The 25,586-nt window shown below is 42.3% G+C and overlaps 1 protein-coding gene and 1 pseudogene across 1 annotated transcript in view; one reads left to right on the top strand and one right to left on the bottom strand.

Annotated features, from left to right (window-relative positions):
* Positions 1–25,586, top strand: part of LOC124613789 (Down syndrome cell adhesion molecule-like protein Dscam2) — a 273,808-nt gene that overhangs the window by 37,644 nt on the left and 210,578 nt on the right. The window contains exon 4 of the mRNA XM_047142510.1: positions 1,008–1,169. Within this exon, the coding sequence (XP_046998466.1) occupies positions 1,008–1,169 (162 nt within the window). The remainder of the gene's footprint in view (positions 1–1,007; positions 1,170–25,586) is intronic.
* LOC124614116 lies at positions 17,400–17,516 on the bottom strand (annotated as a pseudogene).

The raw sequence follows: 25,586 nt of genomic DNA, 5'->3' as shown, positions 1-25,586 counted from the left end.
GAAAGAGAGTATTCCAGTCAACGTTGTCAAAGGTTTTTTCTAAGTCTACAAATGCTAGAAACGTAGGTTTGCCTTTCCATAATCTTTCTTCTAAGATAAGTCGTAGAGTCAGTAGTGCCTGACGTGTTCCAATAGTTCTACGGAATCCAAACTGATCTTCCCCGAGGTCGGCTTCTACAAGTTTTTCCATTCGTCTGCAAAGAATTCGTGTTAGTATTTTGTAGCATTGGCTTATGAAACTCATAGTTCGGTAATTTTCACATCTGTCAACACCTGCTTTCTTTGGGATTGGCAGTATTATATTCTTCTTGAAGTCTGAGGGTATTTCGCCTGTCTCATACATCTTGCTCACCAGGTGGTAGAGTTTTGTCAGGGCTGGCTCTCCCAAGGCTATCAGTACTTCGAAGGGAATGTTGTCTACTCCCGGGGCCTTGTTTCGACTTAGGTCTTTCAGTGCTCTGTCAAACTCTTCACGCAGTATCGTATCTCCCATTTCATCTTCATCTGCGTCCTTTTTATTTCCATAATATTGCTCTCAAGAACATCGCCCTTGTATAGATCCTCTATACATTCCTTCCACCTTTCTGCTTTCCCTTCTTTGCTTAGAACTGGGTTTACATCTGAGCTCTTGATATTCATGCAAGTGGTTCTCTTTTCTCCAAAGGTCTCTTTAATTTTCCTGTACGCAGTATCTATCTTACTCCTAGTGATACACGCCTCTAGATCCTTACATTTGTCCTCTAGCCATCCTTGCTTAGCCATTTTGCACTTCCTGTCGATCTGATTTTTGAGACGTCTGTATTCCTTTTTGCTTGCTTTTGCATCTCGTAAACCATATTAATTCTCCTAATCATTTTCTGATTTGCTTATTTGTCCTGTCCATATGGCTATATGAGCTCTCCCGGATATTTAAAATTTGATGCTTATAATGCAAGAGAGTGGATACGTTGTGAAGCTGCGTTGTGACAGTCCTGCCTGTGAGTAAGAACGGCCTTCTTTTCTCGCAGGCGGCCGCGAGCTTCCGGACGACCTGAGACAACGAGTAACGGCGGACGGCACGCTGGAAGTGTCGCCTGTGCAAAAGGCGGACGACGCGGGCGTGTACACGTGTTGGGCGCGCAACAAGCAGGGCCACGTGGCCAGGCGCTCGGGGGAGGTCGCTGTCATAGGTAAGCTGCCGCGCAGCGCGGCGCCACGTCAGCGCCGCCGGAGGAGCGCGTGGCCGCTGCGCGAACTGCTACGGCGCACAGCGCGTGGGGAAGCGAAGACGAACTAGGAAAGGACAAAAGAGCCCTTCTGAAAGAAGCGCCAAACAAGATCTGATGGAAGTGTGAGGGGGACGTGCGAGGGTGAGGGGGACTAGGGGAAATGATGCAATAGTTTTAAGATCGCACAGCAAACGGCTCTCGGTACACTTGTCACTAGTAAACACTTCAAAGCGATACTGTCAGGGGCAGGAATAGAGTTCGGTTTGCAAAATTTGTTTTCTAGAGGTTTGCGAAATTTGTTTTCTAGAGGCACCGGAATGAGAGAGGGGGCAGGCGGCGGTTGATCACCACCTCTCGTTGCGCACACCCTTGTTACGAGACAGTCTTCCGTGTGTAGCTGCAGGACCCAGCATTCTAAAAACAAACACGAAAAGAAAAGAATCTCATTTCATTAAAATTAATAATAAGTCATTATTATTGGTGTTTATTTGGTCGATAAGAATAACTACTAGTCGGCTTTAGTAACTTAATTTTGACTTTGTTTTCAACCAAAGACGTTTTCCTCTCCTTTGCTTTATACATGTACGTTGACTCTATACTCAAATTTCTTTGGGGAGTTTTCAATCAATTGTAAGTCGCAATCTTTCTGCTCACTGCACTTAACCTTGTTGTTTACTGGACTTAACACCAAGATGAAGTTCCTTGAACAGCAAGGTTAAGTGCAGCGCGCAGAAAGATTCTGACTTGCAGTTGATTGAAAACTTATGAAAGAATTACGAGTCCAGAAGTGCTTACACAAAAGCCAATCGAGACACACGGAGTATAGCAGACATGTAAACCACTAAAGATGCCTAATAAAATCAGGTGAAACATGTTTTGTTAAAAATAAAAATTTAATTGCTAAAGATGGAAAATACGATGTGGTTGTAATTGAACTTTCGCTACTTGAGCCAGTGTAGACAAAGAACTATCTACTGCGCAGTCATATTTATAGTTATGATGTTCGGAATGTGTGCTGCGGGGTTTGCTTTGGTGACAGTGTTAGCGTCATGACTTGCTGTTAGGCGTTGGTTCTGGTACGGCGACGTAGGGTTTGAACACAAACATCAGTGCGCATTACAGATGCAGACAGGCAACATGCGCCTGAACAGGGCTTTATTAGTAAAGCTGTTCGGCGGTATCACGCAGGAAAGGAACAGGTAGAGGTCCTTTCTCCGCGGCGGGATTGAAGAAGAATGGGAAGTGCGAATTGACTGGCGATTTCGGAGAGGCCGACGGCCAATTCCGCCAAAAATTATTGAAAAAGTTACTATTGCCATGGCTGATATCGCTGGGCGCAACGTGCAGTCTTCAAACAGTGGACGAACTGTGTCACGACAGCTGAACATTCCATGGCACAACGCTCAAAAAGTGCTGTGAACAATTGTGAAATGGTATCTCTAGAGCGGTTCCAGGCAGTCGAGGACGCAGACGATCATCACATTGAGCAAAGTTTGTAACCTGGAATGAACACATGGTACGCTATTAACACATGTTACACTCTCATGGTAAATTAAAATCTGTTTCTTTCAACGGATTACTCATTGTTTCTCTTCCACATTTCCTTAGAAATGTTTCCATAAAGTTTCATTGCCTTACGATCACTCGTTTTACACGTGGGCCGTATCAAGTAGAGAAAATTTAATTATAACCTCCCTGTAACATAGGCTGCATGATCTTCTTCTTCTTCCTCGCTTTATTCCGTGTCCCCACGCGGTCGGGATGCTACATGTATTTCGGATTTGGCATTGTCAGAGGTTGTGTCGTAGGCTACTTGATAACTCTCCTGTATTGTTTGCTGGAGCGGAGATAGTTTGACAGAGGTGAAATCTATGTTTCTCAGTTAATACATCAAAGTATCCTAAAATAACAGTGATACATTTGTAATCCAGTTACAGCTGCGTTGAATGTAAGCCAAGAGAATAATCAGATCTTTCGTATGTTTTCTGTTTTACATTAACCAGCATAACAGGTACATACTCGTATTTTTTCTTCCAATAAAACTTATTGTGCTGTTCATTTTCAATGAAAGGAATATTAAAGTCGGATAGAATCAAGCAATTAATTTATCGTCTTTCTCATGTCCGCAGTTGGACCTTTGAAGCTTTGGCAATCTTCTAACACAAACATTTTTTTTTTTCTTCGTCAGTTTGTGCTTTACATCTCTTAGCTCCCAGAAACACCTGTTGCACCTACATTCTTCCATTATCAACAACACATTCTCTTATGACCACTCCACAGCTCACCCAACACACGTTCAGCGTCAGAGGTAGCCTGCGCGTAAGGGATTATACAAACGCTGTCTGTGCTGAGAGAGCGCAAGTGGAGAGCATACAAAATGATGGTTCACTAAGAGATCGACAACCAGCAGAGCACAAGCGAGCACCCGTGAATGCTGTGTGCTGTTTGCTCCCGCTCGCTTACCGTTCAAGTCAAAGAGAAATCTCCCTCATTCTTCTCGTCAGAACGTTTACGGCACCGTGTTAGCACAAGAGACGCACGGTTTCTAGTAAGTTTCGAAGTACGCCCACTTAGTTATTGGTTGTATCAACATATACAGTGACTCATCAGCCTGGGCAACCTATTTCTTAGTGTTGAATGGCGATGTTCCTTTGCCCGTTCTAACCTCTGTGTCTTGTGACGTGCGATGAGCAGAGGTATACGTGTGGCATGGTGGTTTCTGCCCCCACAACGAGAAGATTGTTCTAAACAGCATGGCTGCTCGCAGCTGTTTAGCATTGAAATGGTGAATTTCTTGCTGCACTTAAACCATCCTATACGCTGTTACAATCCGCCATAGTCGATGGCAAACCTCACAAACCACGCGTCATTGCTCGTGGCAGCTCTGCTCTCACGGTACATCATCTGCGACGCGGGACTATCACAGTAGCTGTGCGAACTAGGAGATGTAAAATGTAAATTTCGTATGGCATTCTTGGCTGCGATATTCCACGGGGCGGGTTCAGCCCGGGCCAGTCAGATGTACGGGCCCTGCAACGAACTTGTGACGTCACACTAGTTGGCCTGTCCGCCACACTTCGCAAACGCTCGGCTTCGCGCAGGGATCACGGTAAATCAATATTTAATTGAAAAGGTGCCGAATAAAAGTCTTAATTTTGTCGTGTGCTGTTGGGAACTTGCATGGTTTTAAACACACGGTCAAGAATTATTAAACTCGTCTGAAGCCGAGACGGCCGCTGTCACTCGTCTTAATTTTGTCGTGTGCTGTTGGGAACTTGCATGGTTTTAAACACACGGTCAAGAATTATTAAACTCGTCTGAAGCCGAGACGGCCGCTGTCACTCGTCTTAATTTTGTCGTGTGCTGTTGGGAACTTGCATGGTTTTAAACACACGGTCAAGAATTATTAAACTCGTCTGAAGCCGAGACGGCCGCTGTCACTCGTCTTAATTTTGTCGTGTGCTGTTGGGAACTTGCATGGTTTTAAACACACGGTCAAGAATTATTAAACTCGTCTGAAGCCGAGACGGCCGCTGTCACTCGTCTTAATTTTGTCGTGTGCTGTTGGGAACTTGCATGGTTTTAAACACACGGTCAAGAATTATTAAACTCGTCTGAAGCCGAGACGGCCGCTGTCACTCGTCTTAATTTTGTCGTGTGCTGTTGGGAACTTGCATGGTTTTAAACACACGGTCAAGAATTATTAAACTCGTCTGAAGCCGAGACGGCCGCTGTCACTCGTCTTAATTTTGTCGTGTGCTGTTGGGAACTTGCATGGTTTTAAACACACGGTCAAGAATTATTAAACTCGTCTGAAGCCGAGACGGCCGCTGTCACTCGTCTTAATTTTGTCGTGTGCTGTTGGGAACTTGCATGGTTTTAAACACACGGTCAAGAATTATTAAACTCGTCTGAAGCCGAGACGGCCGCTGTCACTCGTCTTAATTTTGTCGTGTGCTGTTGGGAACTTGCATGGTTTTAAACACACGGTCAAGAATTATTAAACTCGTCTGAAGCCGAGACGGCCGCTGTCACTCGTCTTAATTTTGTCGTGTGCTGTTGGGAACTTGCATGGTTTTAAACACACGGTCAAGAATTATTAAACCCGTCTGAAGCCGAGACGGCCGCTGTCACTCGTCTTAATTTTGTCGTGTGCTGTTGGGAACTTGCATGGTTTTAAACACACGGTCAAGAATTATTAAACTCGTCTGAAGCCGAGACGGCCGCTGTCACTCGTCTTAATTTTGTCGTGTGCTGTTGGGAACTTGCATGGTTTTAAACACACGGTCAAGAATTATTAAACTCGTCTGAAGCCGAGACGGCCGCTGTCACTCGTCTTAATTTTGTCGTGTGCTGTTGGGAACTTGCATGGTTTTAAACACACGGTCAAGAATTATTAAACTCGTCTGAAGCCGAGACGGCCGCTGTCACTCGTCTTAATTTTGTCGTGTGCTGTTGGGAACTTGCATGGTTTTAAACACACGGTCAAGAATTATTAAACTCGTCTGAAGCCGAGACGGCCGCTGTCACTCGTCTTAATTTTGTCGTGTGCTGTTGGGAACTTGCATGGTTTTAAACACACGGTCAAGAATTATTAAACTCGTCTGAAGCCGAGACAGCCGCTGTCACTCGTAAGACCTGCAGTGTCGCATGCTGTGAAGTACGCGCCTCGACCTGTTTCTCGAGTGGGCCTCGGTTCAGCCGACTGTAGGATATGTTCTTCCTCCGCGCACTTCGGTCCCTTTCCTTGCAGATACGTTAGAGCCGTGTCACATGTGTATTTGTAGAATGTAGGTGAATGTAATGAATGCGTCTACGTTTTAGTTTTACGACAATGATCATGACGGCGATGACGATGATGATGATGAGAGATGGAAGAGGATGAAACCCCGTGCCGGCACGTAACCTACTTCTCTCGAATAGCGCCAACGGTGTCTTTTGCTCTCACTTCACGAGACATTGTGGATAATTTGGAATTTAATCTAGTACATCGGCGTAAACTGATGATCGCGAACTTAACGCCATCATCTGTTCTCCCTCTTTCGCCTAAATACTGGCAGTCAAAATTTCATCTACCATTAGAATTCGAACTGATTTGCTTCCGAGTCGAGTGCACTGCACAGGTGCGCTAGCGAACTCGGCCACGGAGTTGGGTTAGTAGGAGATAATGTGCCCCATGTGTCAGGTATCCACGATGTATCTGCCTTCACAGCGCCGATATCGTAAGCGTTGTCTGTCCTGCACTCAGCTGTTACAAAGGCCAGTCCGACGACAACCCAGCCACGTGACACGTCAAAGTATTCCTTTCGCCACGGCACAGGAGTCCTCTCACTCGAACACAGTATCACAGCATTACTGATGAGCGTAATCGCAAATTTTTTCAATACCGCCGTAACAACTGATTTTGTAAATCGGACTTTGAGTAATCACAGAAATGCTTCAGTCGCTGCATGGGTTGTATAGTGTGACGTATAAACAGAAAAAGTGTATTAGCGGCTATAAATGTGCCTTGTTAAATTATTTTGTGATGTACCAGGCAATAATGTAATGGTAATAGTAGCTGAAGGATGATTCGTGTTCAGTTTTGAATTCCAGCTTATTGTGAAACATCTCGTTTGGATGAAAGCAGGCGTTTTTAGGATACTGCCACATTTTTTGTATCATTTACGGACAAATTATGATTATTACTATAGCTGCAGACCTAATAACAAAAGGTTTCTGGTCACTACGTATTTTAACCAGGGATTGTAATCTTCATACAAATCGTACAACGTATTTTAACCACGGATTGCAATCTTCATACAAATCGTACAACTTACTGTCTCAGTTACTACTATGCCTACAGTGAGTTGGTTAAATACATGTATGTCATAATATGCCGGTAAAAATATACATACATCTCTAATGAGATAAGAGAGGACGTAAAATCAAATAATTTTCACGACACTGTGTAAAACGTATTTAAAAAATTCCAACGTTCTGATGTTCTACATGAACAAAATGTAGTGTTTACAAAGTTTCTTGGCAATGCAGAATTAAATAATTGTAGTTACTTTTTGTAGTTTATTGTACGTTTAACAATTCTTTTCTTTCAACAGGAATTTTTTTTTTTTCTGTAGCGTGCAGTTTGTTTCGTGTGTTTTGAACACTATGCAATGCACTTTTATACTTGTCATTAGATATATTTGTGATTAAAGTTGTGTATTTATGTGATGTACATGTCTGTAGCGAAGACGGTTGACTCTTTTTCATCCAATTCATACACCAGTCAAGAAAATCTTCCAGTAACAATCGAAGAAGACAGAATTAATAATAACATGGCTGTAAGCACAATAAATTAAATTACATAAGTTTGCGAAGACTTACTGATTTGTGGTTTGCAATTGAAGGTCATAATCAGTGATAATTTCTCTTGACAGCACACAGCTAAGTATATAATCAAAAGCATCCGGACACCTGCTGCTAGACATTTATATAGGATGAAATTAGAATTACATACTATATTATTAATATAGGATGTGCCCGGCCTTTCGTTTTTATAACGAAGTGAACTTTGCTGGGGACAACTGAACTGAATGTCTGTGGAGGAACTGGAGCCCATTATTCCTCAAGAGCCGTAACCAGAGAAGGTAGTGATGTTGGACAATGGTGTCTAGATCGAAATCGATGCTCTAACGTATCCCAAATTTGTTTCATTGGGTTCAGATCGTACCTTTGTGCAGGCCTGTCAGTTTCAGGAATGTTATTGTACATAAACCATTGTCTGACTGGTGGTAGTTTATGATACAAACAGTCATTGTCTCTGAACATTTCCTCTACTATAAGCAGTACAAAATGCTGTAAATATGTTCATACCCTTACTCATTTACGGTTTTCTTAAGACCAGTAAGGAGCCAACGACCTAACTACGAAAAACACCCCGATACCACAGCACCGCAGTATCATTTTGAGGGCAGGAACGTTCTCCAGGCATTCACCGAACACAGACCCTCCCATCGGATTGACGCAAGCTACAGTATGATTCTTCTCTCCATATCACTCGCTTCCAGTCATCCACTGTCCAATGGCGCTGTTCTTTACGCATCTCAAGCATCGCTCAGTACTGATTACAGAAATGCCGCTTATAAGAAGCTGCTCGTCCACTGCACCCCTTTTTCTTAACTCCCTACGCGAATCATTACGTTAGCCGGACTACTGGTAGCACTTCGGAATTCACGAGCGATTCCTCCAGTTGATTTCGTGCGATTTTTAGCAACCATCCTCCGCGATGCTTGACGATCCCTTTGGTCAGCATATGAGGTCTACTTGGTCTTGATTAAGCCGTAGTTGTTCCTTCGCATTTCCGCTTTACAACCGCACCACCTACCTTGGCCATCTGTAGATGGTTTGAAATGTCCCTGCTGGATTTGTTACTCAAGTGAAGTCAGTTCAAAGTCAGCAGGCTCTCCTCACTGGCTCATCTTGGTGTTTGCGCCTCTCTACAGATCGCCCTACCTCCTTTTGTACTGGTGTGATATTTAGTGGTCAATCCCGCACTGTATTGGGGTGTCCGAATACTTCTGATAAGATAGTGTATATTACGCTTTTTCTAGTTACTGCAGGAACGAGACTGAAACAGATAACAAAATCTTTGTTCGAAATGCCGATAATTTCCAAGAATGATTGCCTATCAAAGTCACGTGGTCCAAACGATACGTGCGATCCTAAATCGATCATGCGACTCTGGTGGCGGGCGTTATGAGTATGTTTACGGTGATCAAAACAGCAACGACAAAAGAAGAGCGTTACAAAAATACTTGTAATTACAAGGGAGACGACTTACCTTGCTCGTCGTCGGTGTTGTCGTCATGTGAAAGTCCATGTGATGTGTACGCTATGGGATCAATTTCCTTTCTGCCATAGCCTGTGTAAACTCTGCCAATATCTCCCTTTGTATTCCACCAAATATCCAAATTTGATCGATTTCACTCTTTGAAGGTCGTCCTCTCTGGTTCTTCCTTCTTGCTATGTAAGATTCGGCCACTTCAACAACTTTACTGTGTCCACCAATCGGTACACTGTCGTTCGTCACTTTCACACAACAGACTTCTCTGCAAAACCCGAGATAGTCGCACACGGTTTTAGCAGATAACTCAGTTTCCGATGCTATTGGTTGCAAGGTGGAGGCTCGAATCCAGCAAGATAGAAGATTTACGCTGGTCTGGGTGGATAATTTAGAAGAGTCGAACCATGTATTCTTCCTGAAACACATTCGTTTTCCGTACTGTCCGCAATGAAATCGTAACGGTATTTAAGCATCGGAGCTCTTCTTACGAAGTTTTACACACATCGCACCACCACAGTCTGCACAGTCCCTCGTTTCCTCGTCCAGTAGTACTCCATATTGGCGACAAAAAGTCAAATAATTTTCTACGCTGGATAAGCATGGAATTAAATTTTTACATGTGAGAGAATTCGCCGAAGAAACGTCAACAACACCAGACAACCCACTCACTACCGACATAAATCGTCTGGGTTTCCTTAGTAACTCAGAAATAATTCGCAGAGATATGTAATTTAGAGAAACTAAGGGAGCGAGAGAAAACAGATAAAAATGACGATCACAAATAATTTAACATAACGTCATGGACTGTGCGGCTGATCCCGGCGGAGGTTCGACTCCTCCCTCGGGCATGGGAGTGTGTGTTTGTCCTTAGGATAATTTAGGTTAAGTAGTGCGTAAGCTTAGGGACTGATAGCCTTAGCAGTTAAGTCCCATAAGATTTCACACACATTTGAACATTTGAACATAACGCCGGCCACCAGCGTCGCTTGACCGATTTAGGATCGCACGTTCGGTGCGTATCGTTTGGACCACGCAATTTCAATAGGTAATCATTCTTGAAAATTACCGAAATGCCTATAGAAATTGCGTATAGTATGAAGAGAAGATGACAGTCTAAGATCCGTGAAGCTCTACAGCAATGAGCAGATAAATGAATACTAAGAAAAGCTGGGCATTTGTCTCATTACAAAAACGAACAAGAACGAGGGTGTTTATACAACTGGCATCGTTAGAGCTATATTGGTAGCGGCATTAGTTCAGAAAGGATTGAGACGGGGTTGTACATTATTCAACCCGTAGAATGAGCAATCAATAGAGGAAACCAAAGGTAAATTCGGAAACGGAAAATCAATTTCGGGGAGAAGAACTAAAAAACTTTCAGTTTTATCAGTGATATTGTAATTGCGTCAGAGACTGGAGAGAGCTGGGAAGATCAACTGCACGAAATAGATAGTATCCTGAAAAGAGGTTAGGAGATGGACGTCGGTAAAAGAAAAACAACGGAAATGAAGTGAAGTAGAATTAAGTTAAATGTTGCTGAGAGAAATAGATTAGGAAACGATATACTAAAAGTAGTAGACGAGTTTCGCTATTTGAGCAGAAAAATAACTGACGATGGGCAAAGTAGAGAAGACATAAAATGTAGAAGAGCAGTAGCAAAAACAGAATTTCTGAAGCGGAGAAATACTTTAGTCGCAGACTACAATAAACAGGTTGAAGCGTGTATGGATTGCAGTACGGAGTTGAGGCTTGTAGGAAATAGGTTAGCGAGGAGAGCTCCATCAAACCGCTCTTCTTACTGAAGACAACAACAACAACAACAACAACAACACTGTTACCCCTGTCAGGCCATACAGATTTAGGTTTTCCGCGAGTTACGGGATGGTTACTTTTAATACATTTCCTCCCGAATAGCCATCCGCTACTTTGCACGAAGCGTGCGTAACGATATAATTCAAGAACTCAGGTCAGGAAATTTTGCGCCACTCGCATACTACTAACTCTGCGCCAATGACAACGACGACACTTTGCAGGTCAAGAATGGTTTTCATTTCTTTGATACAACGATTTTGAAAAACTACATCCACAATATCGAGAGTGTCTGTAATGAAACTGTAACTAAGCAGAAAGTGTTATGATACACAAACATGTGAGCATAAGAGAACTTTGCACATTTTGAGTTATTTTCGTGTCGATATTACATTTATAATGAATCATTCCTTTCTTGTGAGGCTTTCTGGAAATCGTCAACAGACTGAATTTATACTTTTCGTTACCCGGAATAAATTACAGATGTATAAATACGAAAGACTAACAAACACCATAAGGGTATTTTCTTTGCGAACGACGGACAGGAATGAGATTTTGCATCTCTTTCGGGCAGTACGAAAACTATTTTTGTGTCATTGTGTATTTTTTGTGGCTGATAACTTCACATTTTAGTTGTTAAATATTTAGCCTCCAGTCTAGATATTTTCTCCCATCCACTTTACACTGATTATGTGCAAAGTAATTATACGAGTATCTATACGTATTCTGCACGTTAAAACTGTCAGCTACACAGTTATTAAATCTCAAAACACCATTAGCAATTCAGGACGTATATATTGTACATGCTGTAACTCGCTCCCACACATACAGTCTATGTTTGATGTATGACCCGCAAGTAATAACTACATTCCATACTATAATTAACGCCTTGCAGCGACAGTCAGCATATTAGATAGATCATTAAAGTGAAAATTGCCAATTAAAGCACAGCTACAGATAAAATTGCAAATGTTTCAAAATTCCACTGGTAACCCTTATAGAAATGATAGAAACATATAATAATATGGTTCCATAACAGATTATACTTTAATCTGATTTGATGCCAATCTCCTTTATGAGTTGTATAATTTGAGGGAATGGCTATATGGCCTACAGTCCCAAAAAAGAGGAAAATACTCTCTTTTGTTTGTTTTTTTGTTTTTTTGTGCACCAGACGTTACAAGCACTTGGTGAAAAGGTATTGGCGTGGCTGTGAAGTACTGTGTGTTTTTAGTTAAACTGCATTTATTTTGTGTCGTGGTGCTCTGTTCAGTCATTTCACTCTTTTCTGCCCTTACGTTCCATGCTGAAGTGCGGTTCTAAAAACTTTGTAAAACATCCATCTGTTGTTGTTGTTGTCTTCAGTAAGAAGAGTGGTTTGATGCTCTCCTCGTTAACTTACTTCGCACAAGCCTCTTCAACTCCCTACTGATAACTTCTGGTGCGGTCCCACTTCCTATAGAGAAAAGACAGCTGAAGAAGAATTCAGAAACATCAGTAGATGGTACAGGGCAAACGGATTGTCATATAATTTTACACAAGACTCAGTACATGTAGTTCAGCACTTCTCACAGAATTTTAGAAACCATGAAAATAACTTCCTCAAATAATGAAATACAAATAGTAGAAATTATTTAGTTTTAACCGGAAAAAATCACTATCTAGAATTAATGATGGGATAGTAGATTAGCTACTTTTGCTGTATGTATAATTACGGCAGTAGGTGATTTAAAAATGAAGAAACTACTTTCTGTTGTATATTTACATTCACGAATGAGTTGTGAAATCGATTTCTGGGGAGCAGCTTGCCGAACAGCAGTTGGTCGTTGGCAGTATTTCTCTTTCTCAAAAATTAGTGAAAAGTATAAGACATTGCGAACGAAAACAACCTGTACAAAGACTTGAATGAATTAGAATTAATAGAAAGAGGACTCAGAGGAATTAAGTGCCAGGTAGAGTAAATGGTGTAGTTTAAGAGAGAATTAAAGAGATTCCTGGTGGGCAACTCCTTTCACTTTGTTGAAAAGGATCTTCAGAAATTCTTAAATTTAATGTTTTATGTTGTTTTATAACTAGAACTAGAGTTGTAACACATATTTTAGTCATGTTAAGTCATTTCATGTATTGCATTGAAAGTGAATTGAATTTACATTTTTGACATCACGCTGCATACCAAAGATCACTCTCCGCGGGATCCATGGACTAATACCTTAAGATTACATTATCTTACTCAAAATACTTTATAAACACATTTTTATGTGCGAAGAAGTGTGAAAGTGAGAAGGTACTGTATATAGTGAATGGGGTGTATGTTCCAAACTTTCCAAACTTTCTTCCCATTTCCAAAACCCCTTGGAGGGGGCGGAGGAGGGGGGGGGGGATGCTTCGTCCTCACGAAAATTGTGTAATTTACTCTGTAGTCCAGGCACCTTCTTTCACGTTTTTCATCGTCCAGAAGACTTGCGTAGTAAGTTCAAATTCGAAGAACCGCATTCGAGGAAACACTGGAAACACTAGTCATTCTTTCAGTCTGACGAAATAGATTTCATTCTTTTGGATACCAAGCTACTGGATTCCACACACCGCTTTGATCGCTGTTTTCTTCTCGCGTGATATTGTAGTTCCATCATTAACTTACAGTAACAAACGCCACCCAAAATTAGTTGGATCTCTTTTAACTGTAAAACATTGCCGAGAAATTAGTTTTCGTCTACGTTTTTGGTAAGCATTCAATAAATGTGCACACATCAAGCATAAAGCCTTCTTACATCTAATCCTTGATATAACACGTACTTTGCTGTTGCTTGTGACATGCTTATGACGTCAACTATTTCATTCACCTTCAATCGCTGACCGTCTTGTATCATTTGATGCAATTTTTCTGCGGTTTATAAAGTCTTCAACGTCGATCATTTTGGCAAAAGTTCATCCACGTCTGATGTCGGATGGCCGCATCATAATTGTTTAAAGTGGAGCAGTACGCTCCTTGTAAACCTTCATCAACATTGGATAATTTCGGTTCCTGGTAATCTGCTAAATAGTCTAATAAATAAATATATTAATGTGGCTCAGAAATCTAGTTTGTACATTTTAACGAAGCACCAACAATACACCTACAGTAAAAGCCCCATAATCTTAACTATTCAATATATCAGCCTTCCACTTACCTTATGCGATGGTGCAAGTGTAACAACATATTAAACAAAATTGCTTTGATACCAATGGTGTCTCAGTGCCAATGCCGAAAAATTTTCTCCTTGTCCTCGTAAAATTGCAGCATAAGAAAATTTTATTATGAATATGCTTCTTTCACGTTTGGATATGCTCTAAAACAAGTCATTGAGCGTCCCTTATAACCTACTGCGCCTTTATTCCATCGTCCTCTTCCAGTCCAAGATCGAAGATATTCCTCATAAACACTCTTTCTGCTGCCTTTTATTAAAATATAAATTAATCAAAAAAGTTTTGCACCTCCTCCGCGACTTGCGTTGATATTCTTTCAAACGGAAACCTTTGCAACAGTACTTGGACCAGAGGAAATCGTTACATACAGCCACCTGTGTAATCGATGTGAAACTGAACTTGTGTTTACAAAAGCACACTGCGTCTCTGATCGTGACGGGAACTGTGATTTGTGTATGCTGTTTGTTGAGTACCACTTCGTTGGGCTACAGAGTAGTATGGCAATTGTCATCGTAGGGAATGCTTTGCATTTCTTCAAGCGTACAAAGATTCATTACATATAATGCAACAAGGAATGGAGTCTACCTTCTCTTGCTGACAGTACGGGTAATGTAACTGATGATAATAAACAGAAGGCCGAAATTCTAAACCTAGCTTTCAAAAACTTGTTTACGGTAGAGGACTGCAGCACCATCCCCCTTTCAGTTATCGAACAAACGCAAGGATGGCTGACATAGTGTTTAGTGTATCTGTGTATTGAAACAGTTACGATGCTTAGACGCCAGGAAGGCATCTGGTCCAGACCGTATCCGCGTAAGATTATATGTTGACTATGCTACAAATATAGCACCACTCTTATCCATCATCTATCAGAGATCATTGGAACAGCGGAAAGTTCAACGGGACTGGAAGAAGTCCCAGGTCATAACAATCTATAAAAAGGGTAGAAAATCGGATGACATAATTGCCGGCCAATTTCACTGACATCGATTTGTTGTAGAAGCAAGGAACATATTTTGTGTTGAGACTTAATGACCTTTCAAGACTCTGAGAAGCTCATCTGCAGAAACCAGCACGGTTTTAGGAAACAGCGGTGTTGCGAGACACAGCTGGCCCTCTTTGTGCATGATATACAACAGGCTCTAGATACCGGCTACCAGGTTGATGCCGTATTTCTCGACTTTAGAAAGGCGTTCGACTCCGTTCCGCATTGTCGCTTGCTCCAAAAAGTGCGATCTTACGGCCTATCCGATGACGTATGCGGTTGGATAGAAAGTTTTCTAACAGACGGGGAGCAGTATGTCGTCCTGAACGGGGTGACTTCAACAGAAACAAGCTTAACTTCAGGTGTGCCCCAGGGCAGCGTAATAGGTCCGCTGCTTTTTACGATTTACATAAACGATCTAGTTGATGGTATTGACAGCGGCATTAGAAAAAATGTTCAAATGTGTATGAAATCTTATGGGACTTAAGTACTAAGGTCATCACTCCCTTAGCTTCCACACTACTTAACCTAAATTATCCTAAGGGCAAACACACACACACACACCCATGCCCGAGGGAGGACTCGAACCTCCGCCGGGATCAGTCGCACAGTCCATGACTGCAGCGCCCTAGACCGCTCGGCTAATCCCGCGAGGTGACAGCTGCATTAGACTATTTGCCGATGATGCTTTAGTCTACAGGAAAGTAGTATCACACGAAAGTTGTGAACAAATCAATGAGGATTTGCAGAAAATAAGTGCGTGGTGTAATTACTGGCAGTTATCTCTCAATATTAGTAAGTGTAACCTACTGCGTATGACAAGGCGAAAATCCTCATTAATGTATGAGCACAAAATAAATGCCCAGTCTTTGCAAGCGGTAACATCCGTTAAGTGTCTGGGTGTGACTAATCGAAATGATCCCAAATGGAATGATCAGCTCACACAAGTAACGGGTAAGGAGAACTCTCGATTGCGATTTATTGGTAGAATCCTGAAGCGATGCAGTCCTTCAGCGAAGGAAATAGCTTACAATATGTTAGTTCGTCCAGTCTTAGAGTATTGTTCGTCTGTATGGGACCCTTACCAGTTGGGTCTGATTCAAGAGATTGAGAAGGTCCAAAGAAGAGCGGCAAGATTCATGACTGATAAATTTAGCCATCGCGAGAGCGTTACTAATTTCATAGAAAGTTTGAAGTGGGACACTTGCAGACACACGGTGCGCTAAACGGAAGGGGCTGCCCACTAAATTCCGAAACCTGATCTTCACCGAGGATATAAAGCATATATTATTACCACCAACTTTCAAATTGCGCAATGATTACCATTCAAAGATAAGGGAAATTAGAGCTCGTACTGAGACGTTCAAACGGTCGTTTCTCCCTCGCGCGATCCGCGAATGGAACAGAAGGGGGAAACATGACTTTGGCGAGAATTGTGCCCTCAGCCACACATCGCTTGGTGGCTAGCGGAGTGTATATGTAGATGTAGATGTAGACAATGTCAATGAGGATGAGGCTCACTGTACTGTGCACGTACAATGGTACTGTAGTAAAGAGGCTCCAAGTGCAAGTGGGATACGTCGCTGCCGCCGGCTATCTTATGTCGTGGCGGCAGAGAATTCTCATAGTCCAGAGCCACTACATGCATGGCTCAGCGGGCGCACACCATTGGGTCCGCCAGGATACCACGTGGTCACAGTCGGAGTCCAACGGAAACTTGCAGTTGTGTTGCTATTACATCCATGGGGTGGTATCGGTACGTGAGACCACACTATTTGGTCTATCGAAGTACCTCGAAGGGTCGTTTCAAATCTAGACCACGTGCACTTTGTCCCTTTACCGCAAAAATGACTGTCAGCACTGGAATTTGCAGTCAAATTGGCGCACATCAACGAAAGTCACCCCTGTAGTGAGACATAAATCGTCGAAGCATCGTAATGACTTCTTGTGGTCAACACCGCCAGGTGTCTCATGGGCACCCAGAGCGGAAAGCAACAACCATGTGTGCTAATATTCTGTAGGCAACTGGGGAGGCTGATTCAAGCCAAGCAGTAAGCAGGCTTCTCCACACTGTCAATCTGGTCTCTAGGCATCCGTTGTGAACAACAGTACGGCACTGTAAAAGACAGTAAAGATCATTACCAATGCACGCGTCAGGCATGGGTTCAACTACGAAGTGTCATCAAAGCACTCCGTCTTCAGGCCACAAGCGGCCCATCGGGACCATCCGACCGCCGTGTCATCCTCAGTTGAGGATGTGGATAGGAGGGGCGTGTGGTCAAAACACCGCTCTTCCGGTCGTTATGATGGTTTTCTTTAACCGGAGTCGCTACTATTCGGCCGAGTAGCTCCTCAATTGGCATCACGAGGCTGAGTGCACCCCGAAAAATGGCAACAGCACATGGCGGCTGGATGGTCACCCATCCAAGTGCCAGCCACGTCCAACAGCGCTTACCTTCGGTGATCTCACGGGAACCGGTGTATCCACTGTGGCAAGGCCGTTACCGAGTGTCATCAGCCATGTTTTGAATTAGTATCATGCACGTCATGTCTTGGGTTACTATCATGTACAGATGTCGGACGTGTCTCGTCGTTATTGATGATAACTTGAGGACATTCCAGTATCGGGGCGGGATTCTTGAAACTGCTGTGCACCCTTGCTGATCTGTCCACTGATTAACTGACTGTCCCATGTCAAAGTCAGTTAGCATTTGCTTTCATACCACTCAGAAATGCAAAAATACAAACATGTTCAGCATTGACTTAGTGTGTCAATTGAACTGAACTACAAATTAACGATTGATAGTAAAAATTATTTAGTCTCTGCCCATGCATGAAAGCGCCTGAAAGATCAGAAGTCCCACAGAAAGAACCACAATGATGGGAGTCACAGAACTAGTTTGCAATATGGGTGATAAGTCTTATTTGCAATTAACACTGGCCTCTATTCAGGACTTACCACAAAGTCTAAATCCTTTCGATAGTAAAGCGACGGCGACTACTCAGCACAGTTGATAGTCTGAGTTAGACACAAGGACACCATTCTTGGAACACTGAGTCCGGAAGAGCCCAGGCTGGAGGAGGTGAAGTTCCCTGGACGGTGGCTGGCTGCTCGTAGTGCCTGCAGTCCAGTATCCTCCACACTGAACTGCTGCCCAAAACCACGTGTTGCAGATCCCAGTGACGGCACTGCTTCGGCACTGCTTGCAGTGGCTCAGCGAACGAAACTGGCAGAGAGCGGCCGGGTGCCGTCATAAATACACACCCGGCGGGATGATGTCTGCTCGGTGCTTGGGGTGGAACGTGATTCGCGGAGGCAAAGTAGTGGCTACGATTGTGAGGCTGTTGTCGGGAATGCGCACGCTGCTAGTCCTGAGGCTGGAGCCGAATGTTTCCACGGTGCAGGCTCGAGTTCCACTTTAAACGAAGACCGTTGTGTTTTGGATACAATCCAGCTAGTTGATACGCCGTGCCTGTCGTGCTGCTGCTGTCACGATCTGCCAAGGCAGTGTCTCCTGCGGAGCCGCAGAACGCGCAACTTGCAGACCACACCTGCGATGCGCGCAGCAGTGATCGCAGGCGAAGGTCTTGGATACATCACCTGTAGTCGCCTTTTACGATCACACCGACCATACCTCGTGTATATCATCCTAAAGGAGACACGTATCAACCCTATGGAATGACTGTCATATCTGCAGACGTGGACACAAATGAACATGCTTGTGACCACTTGCAGTGCCTTGCCCCAGAGACCAGTCTCGCACACTGGACGGCCTCAACAAAGCAGCCGTCGAAAACTGGGGAAAGCTTTAGCAGCAACATCTTGACCACATCTACGAGGATCCGAGCGTGTAACAATGCGATAGATGGAGCAATACTATACTGACTGTTGCCCAACAGCATATTTCGACTTCACATTCGTGCGATAATTTTGTCTTTACTTCGCAGTAATATATATATATATATTTTTTTTATTTAATAAGCCTTTTTCTTAAATCCAATGTGAGGCCACCTCGTAAATATACAGGGTGTCCCGGGAGGAATGGTCTACGCCTACATCTAAATGGTTACTCTGCAATTCACACTTAAGTGCCTGGCAGAAGATTCATCGAACCATTTTCATACTACTTCTCTACCATTCCACTCTCGAATGGCGCGTGGGAAAAAGGAACACCTAAATCCTTCCGTTCGGAGATTCCTCTTATTTTATTATGATGAGCATTTCTCCCTACGTAGGTGAGTGTCAACAAAATATTTTCGCGTTCGGAAGAGGAAGTTGGTGATTGAAATTTCGTAAATAGATCTTGCCGCAAAGAAAACCGCCTTAGTTTCAGTGACTGCCACCCCAACTCGCGTATTACATCAGTGACACTCTCACTCCTATTGGGCGATAACACGAAATGAGCTGCCCTTCTTTGCACTTTTTCGATGTCCTCCGTCAATCCTACCAGGTAAGGATCCCACACCGCGCAGCAATATTACAGCAGAGGACGGACAAGTGTAATGCAGGCTGTCTCTTTAGTGGGCTTGTCGCATTTTCTAAGTGTTCTGCCAACAAAGCGCAGTCTTTGTTCCGCCTTCCCCACAATGTTATCTATGTGTTCTTTCCAATTTAAATTACTCGTAACTGTAATTCCTAGGTATTTAGTCGAATTGACAGCCCTTAGATTTGAGCGATTTCCTACACCCAAAATTTATCGGGTTTCTTTTAGTACCCATGTGGATGAACTCGCACTTTTCTTTGTTTAGTGCCAATTGCCAGTTTTCGCACCATACAGAAATTCTCTCTAGATCGTTTTGTAATTGGAATTGATCGTCTGATGATTTTATTAGACGATAAATTACAGCGTCATCTGCAAACAACCTAATGGGGCTGCTCAGATTATCACCTAGATCATTTATGTAAATCAGGAACAGCAGAGGGCCTATGACACTACATTGCGGAGCGCCAGATATCACTTCTGTTCTATTCTATGATTTACCGTCTATCACTACGAACTGTGACCTCTCTGAGAGGAAATCACGAATCCAGTCACACAATTGAGACGATACTCCATATGCAAGCAGTTTGATTAATAGTCAGCTTGTGAAGAACGTTTTGAAAAGCCTTCTGGAAATCTAGGAACATGGAATCGAGCTGAAATTCCTTGTCGTCAGCACTCATTACTTCATGGGAATAAAGAGCTAGCTGTGTTGCACAAGAACGATATTTTCTGAATCCGTATTGGTTATGTATCAATAAGTCATTTTCTTCAAGTTGATTCATAATGTTCGAGTACAGTATATGCTCCATACTCCTACTGCAAATTTAAGTCAGTGATATGGCTCTGTAATTCAATGGGTTGCTCCTATTTCCTTTCTTGAATATTGGTGTGGCCTGTGCTACTTTCCAGTCTTTAGGAACAGACCTTTCGTCAAGTGAGCGGTGTTCAGGGATATGACAGGAAAGATCATTCGAAGCAAAAAATTCTAGTAAACACTGGCTCTAAAAAGGATACTTTAAGAGCTATGAGCACTTCCTCATCTTCCAGATTGTGAAAAAAATCTCTTCTGCTGCAAACTCTTTGCTTTGAGATGGGAGTATGAACCAAAACAAGAAAAAAATGACCAGTGAGGATGGGCTCTAAGATTCATACCGTAAGAGCAAAGAGCACCAGTTCATCTTCCTACTGTGGAACACATCTCTTCTACTGAACAAATACTCATAGTACTTCAGGTATGAATTTTAGAGCCCATATTTACTAGATTTTTTGCTGTGACTGATCGTTCCTGTCATATCACTAAATATTTAGATTCCTCCTAGGATTCCCTATGTGGCAGACGAGTGAGGTATACACCTACTTACTTTCGTTGATTCCCAAATATGCTGCCAGAGAAAGCACCCTAAAATGCACTTATATTACAGACTCGAGGACTGGAGGTCTTCGACATCTGCCAGCATGTTAATAACTACAAAATGCGCATGTGACGCGCTCTCTCTATTACATAAGTGATTAGTCGATATCAAGTTCTTTAACAGGGACTGATTTTGTTTCAGAATCCAAAGAAGCACAGGACTGCAATTTTAAAAAGAACCTGAATTCAACTGGAAACGCGGTGGCTTCGTAACGTAGGACAGGAAAGGCACTTTCCCAAACATATTTGTGACTGGCAGACCAATAAGGGAGAGCCAAACCCACAACAATAGTGTCAATCACATACTTCCCCGCACACAGTTTTATAAGCACTAGTAAGGCTGGAACAACAGACAGATCAAAGGTACCTCTTACATTAAGCGGTATATCTGTCACACATAACTGCACACAACACAATTTTCCATACCTGGCCAAAGACAACTGCAATTTACCAAGCTCAAATAAAACTAAGAATTTGAGCACTGGCGATACTACGAGTAAACGCGACCATTCGGTCATTAGCGATTCAGCAAATTATTGTCAAAACGAAACAGACACAGAACATTAGCGCGTTAAAGACTTAATTGTGGGTCCGCACGTTTCTGTAATGCTCAGTCATCTTTAACCCCTGTGCATAGCGTTACATAATTGGGTGGGACGCTGTGAAGCCGCGTAATGTCAAAGGACCACGCTAATAACGTTGCTGCTCTACGCTGTTGGTGGTTCAATCTCCAGAAAATGCCCACCGGTCGCACACGTCGTCTTCTGCCTGATTCTCTGTCACAAAGCCTTCGGCGGTGAACTCCGCCACAACGCCATCTGCCTCGAAATGCAGAAGTTACTCCTACTTGTTTCCGATACGTTGTCGCAAGTCATAATCGCTAACTGTTTATACTCCAAAAAATATACTTGGAACCTAATGGTATTCGTTCAGGAACATTGCAATTCCTCTCATCATTTTTATAATTTTATTTACCATTTGAAGTTTCATAAAAATGCAGCTTGACGGAGCGAAACGTGGGCTCCAACCCAGTGCCAAGCTACACGTTGCTCCCCTTGAATTTAAGCCCACACATGTTCGGGGATATGTAGGTTGCGCAAAACTTTTTTGAGTAGTTTATTTAGAAACATTTTCCTTTTTATGATCAATCTCATACAGGATCAAAATTAAGTATGAGGACAGACTTCGGGAGATGATTTCTGACAGGGAAAGAAAAAGGAAAGTTTACTTCAACTTATGTCTGGAAATGGACTATGAGTCTGTAATAAAGCAGATAGTACCGGTATATTATGTGAACTTAACATAATATTTAATTAATGCATATTTGCCAGCTTAGATATCACTTATGGACAACATCATTATCTGTGTTGCCGGTTGTGTGCTTTCAGCTAAGTAGAAGCAGAATGGTTCATTAGTGATTCCTGAAGCAAGCCGAGATGCTTTTCGTTTACAATAAAGCACATGGAAACTGTCGAGAGTCCTCGCGGATTTAGCGAGCTGCCTACCGTAATAGACTTCCCCATCTGATTCACAAAACGTTTGCAGCCATTGCTTGAAATTTGTGTGAACATGGGTTCATTCAGAGAGATGAACAACTTATATGGTCGCGGCAAGTTCAAACAGCAGCTCTGGAACGATAGGTTCTACACGACACTGGGGCCAACACAACAAGCTCCACGTACGTCGCACGCCAGCATGGAGTTAGCCAAAGGATCGTATTGTGTATCCTGCGTGAAGACATACACTCTTGCTATCAATTACAATCACTTCAGGGATTATCGATTGCAGGTTTTTCTCTACGCTGTTTGTTTTGATGCTGGTTGTTGCAACAGAACATTACCACTATGGGCTTTCTGCCGTTGGTACTATTCACCGATTAAGCGAACTTTGCTAGAGATGGTATCAGAAACCTATGCCGTTGTCATCTGCGGGCTGTAGAAACTCCTCGGGGAATGGTCGAATCGTCTATCAGTAACGGATTAGTATCAATGTTTGAGCAGGGATTATTGGCGACCTTGGATCAATTGATTTGCCACAGTGCCTTAATGGACGCACGTTTGTGGAGTTTCTGCGTAAGTCTCTGCCTGTTTTTCTGGCGACTGTGCCGTTAGCTGTGCTGTAGGTAAAGTGGCTGGTGCATGGCGGAGCATTATTCCACTCCCGTATCGTTGTTCTTCAGGACCTCGGCATCTTCCCCAGGAGATGGATAAAACGAGAAGGCTGTTGGTCCTGGTCGCCTCTGTCATCAGTCCTAAACCCCTATGATTTTACCTGTGCGCGCATCTGAAATGTCTTGTGTAAGCTGTACCACTTATTGCAACCCTCGAACATTGTGTCTGTGCAGCCTGTGACGCTATTTGGTTACAACCTGGAATTTTAAAAAGAGTGATGCAGTCCATGATACGACCTGCCAATTGTCGCTTTGCATTCCGTAGCAAGCACTTTCAACATCTTTTGTAAGATGGAAAAATTAATACCATGTAATGTGCAATGTAATTCACCCGTCATCTTTTGTAAGATGGGAAAATTAATACCATGTAATGTGCAACGTAATGCACCCGTTACGAACTGCTTTATTGTAGACTCACCATCCATTTGCTGACACGTGTTGTTATGAGTCTTTTTGTTCCTTTTTCTGTCAGGAATCACGTCCTGAAGTTTGTCTCATTACTTGATATTCGCCTGGAATATTGTTATTTATATCATAAATGAACAGATAATCTTGCACTCTTGTAGAAGTAAAGACTTCGTGCAGAAAAACTGAACAGTAATATGGAAGTACTATAAAAGAAAGAAAAAATAATTAAGTAAGTGCTATATCTAAGTCCAGTGACTGTGTCTGCTTCTTCCCACTACTGGAGTCATTAGTAAAAATATATCCAAGTTTTCAAACTAAGTGTTAGTAACCAGTATTTACTGTTTGACCCTGAACTTATAGTTTTTAAGGAGAAATAATTTATATAATGATAATCTACATTTTTTTCATGTCTCTTTTCGTCGTCAATAAATGAATCTTATATTCTGTTATGTCAGTGTAATAATAAATAACCAATTTCAATCTGTTTCAGCTGACTTGAAACTCGAGGCACTCTTCATAGTAAGGATAAATGTAAATTTATTTGTACTGTTTGTGCAAAAGGCATTGTCCGTCAAGGAATAGCTGTGTATTATTACAATTTCTCCAAAATATATGTGTTGTAAGAGTTTAATGTTGAGATTATTGAGTTTCCATATGCATATTTTCATCTGCGCACTTTCTCTTTGGCGACTTCAGACTATTGAGGAGTGAAGTACAGTGTACTGCATGTGAGGATTAAGGCGGAGGAGACAATAAGCTCCACCTCCATTTCGCTTTGCTACGAACAAGAGAATTATGGCACTCATCATATTGTGCACCTGTAATGGCGCCCACTATGGCTCAGTAACTGATCCATCACTAGTTCTGCTGCAGGCTACTTGGAAACAACTTTTTTTTAATGAAAGTGGTTTATTCTTGTTGACTTTAGTGTGTTGAATCCCAACACGATAGCAAAAAAAGGCGTATCATCCGCCAGTATTTTACAGTTAACATTCAATTTATTTTTTAAAATACATTTTAGAGATTTTAATCATGTAATACATACATTTCGTATATTGTTTGAGTGAATAACGAAATGGTGTTGAAATTTCGGAGTATGTTTTGCTCTGGTTAGTATGTGTAGTAGTAACTACTATAGTAAGCTCCATAATTCCATTTTTTCTTTTGCGTAAGAACCTCATGGATCCGGAAAATTTCTGTTATCGTCTCAACATGTTAAACTGAGCCTCACGGAATAGTTTGTGATAACTTCCCCAAAAATGCAGAAAGCTTCAGATGTCTCCTCGAGACGTTTCCTCATCTACCAGAATCGGAATTTAAAGAATTCCTGTTTGTTGAACTTGACATTCGAAAACTTATGTGAGATTCCATCTTTGAGTATGAAAAAACTGGAAGAGTGGGTTTGGCATCATTCAAGGAGATTGTTACAAAGTTTTCAACCAACAATATGGACCCGCAATGGTTTGATTTTGCAGACGAACATGCAGTTTGATGAGCCTCAAGATTCAATTTTTTTAACAGCTACCTTGATTTTTTTTCGTGAAACAGAATCAGGGCCCCTGAAATGCTAGTATAATGTGAGATTGCTTTTAGTTGCTTCAAACGACGTACATCGGAAAGAAAGTTCTATTAGGTGCTTTAAGGAAAAGAGAGAAAGGAAACGTAAAGCTAAGGTCACAAAATTTACATGTATTAGCGAAGTATTTTCATGTTTATACTTCAAGTAAACCTTTGTCCGTAACGAAAAATTAAATTATTTCTCATACTGGTTATATGTTTTTTGCTAATTTTGTAGTTCATAAACAGGTCACATTGTGACAAAATTGTACATGGTAGAAGAAAACTAAGGTCGAATATGGATTCAGCGCCCGAAAACCATGGGATTAAACCATTACCTAATAAAAAGTAATCAAAAAATGTTTCCGTTGAGCTGTGCATTTAAAATCAGCACTTCGAAGTTAGTGTACGGTCTGGTTCCAGACCTTCCTACCAAAGAGAAGTCCGCTACCTAAGCCTCAGTAGCCATTGGTGCTAACGAGGGAACCTCCCCATCGCACCCCCCTCAGATTTAGTCATAAATTGGCACAGTGGATAGGCCTTTAA

Source organism: Schistocerca americana, chromosome 4 (assembly GCF_021461395.2).
Source record: "Schistocerca americana isolate TAMUIC-IGC-003095 chromosome 4, iqSchAmer2.1, whole genome shotgun sequence".
In the NCBI taxonomy this organism is placed as follows: domain Eukaryota; kingdom Metazoa; phylum Arthropoda; class Insecta; order Orthoptera; family Acrididae; genus Schistocerca; species Schistocerca americana.
This window is presented reverse-complemented; position numbering and strand designations above follow the sequence as displayed.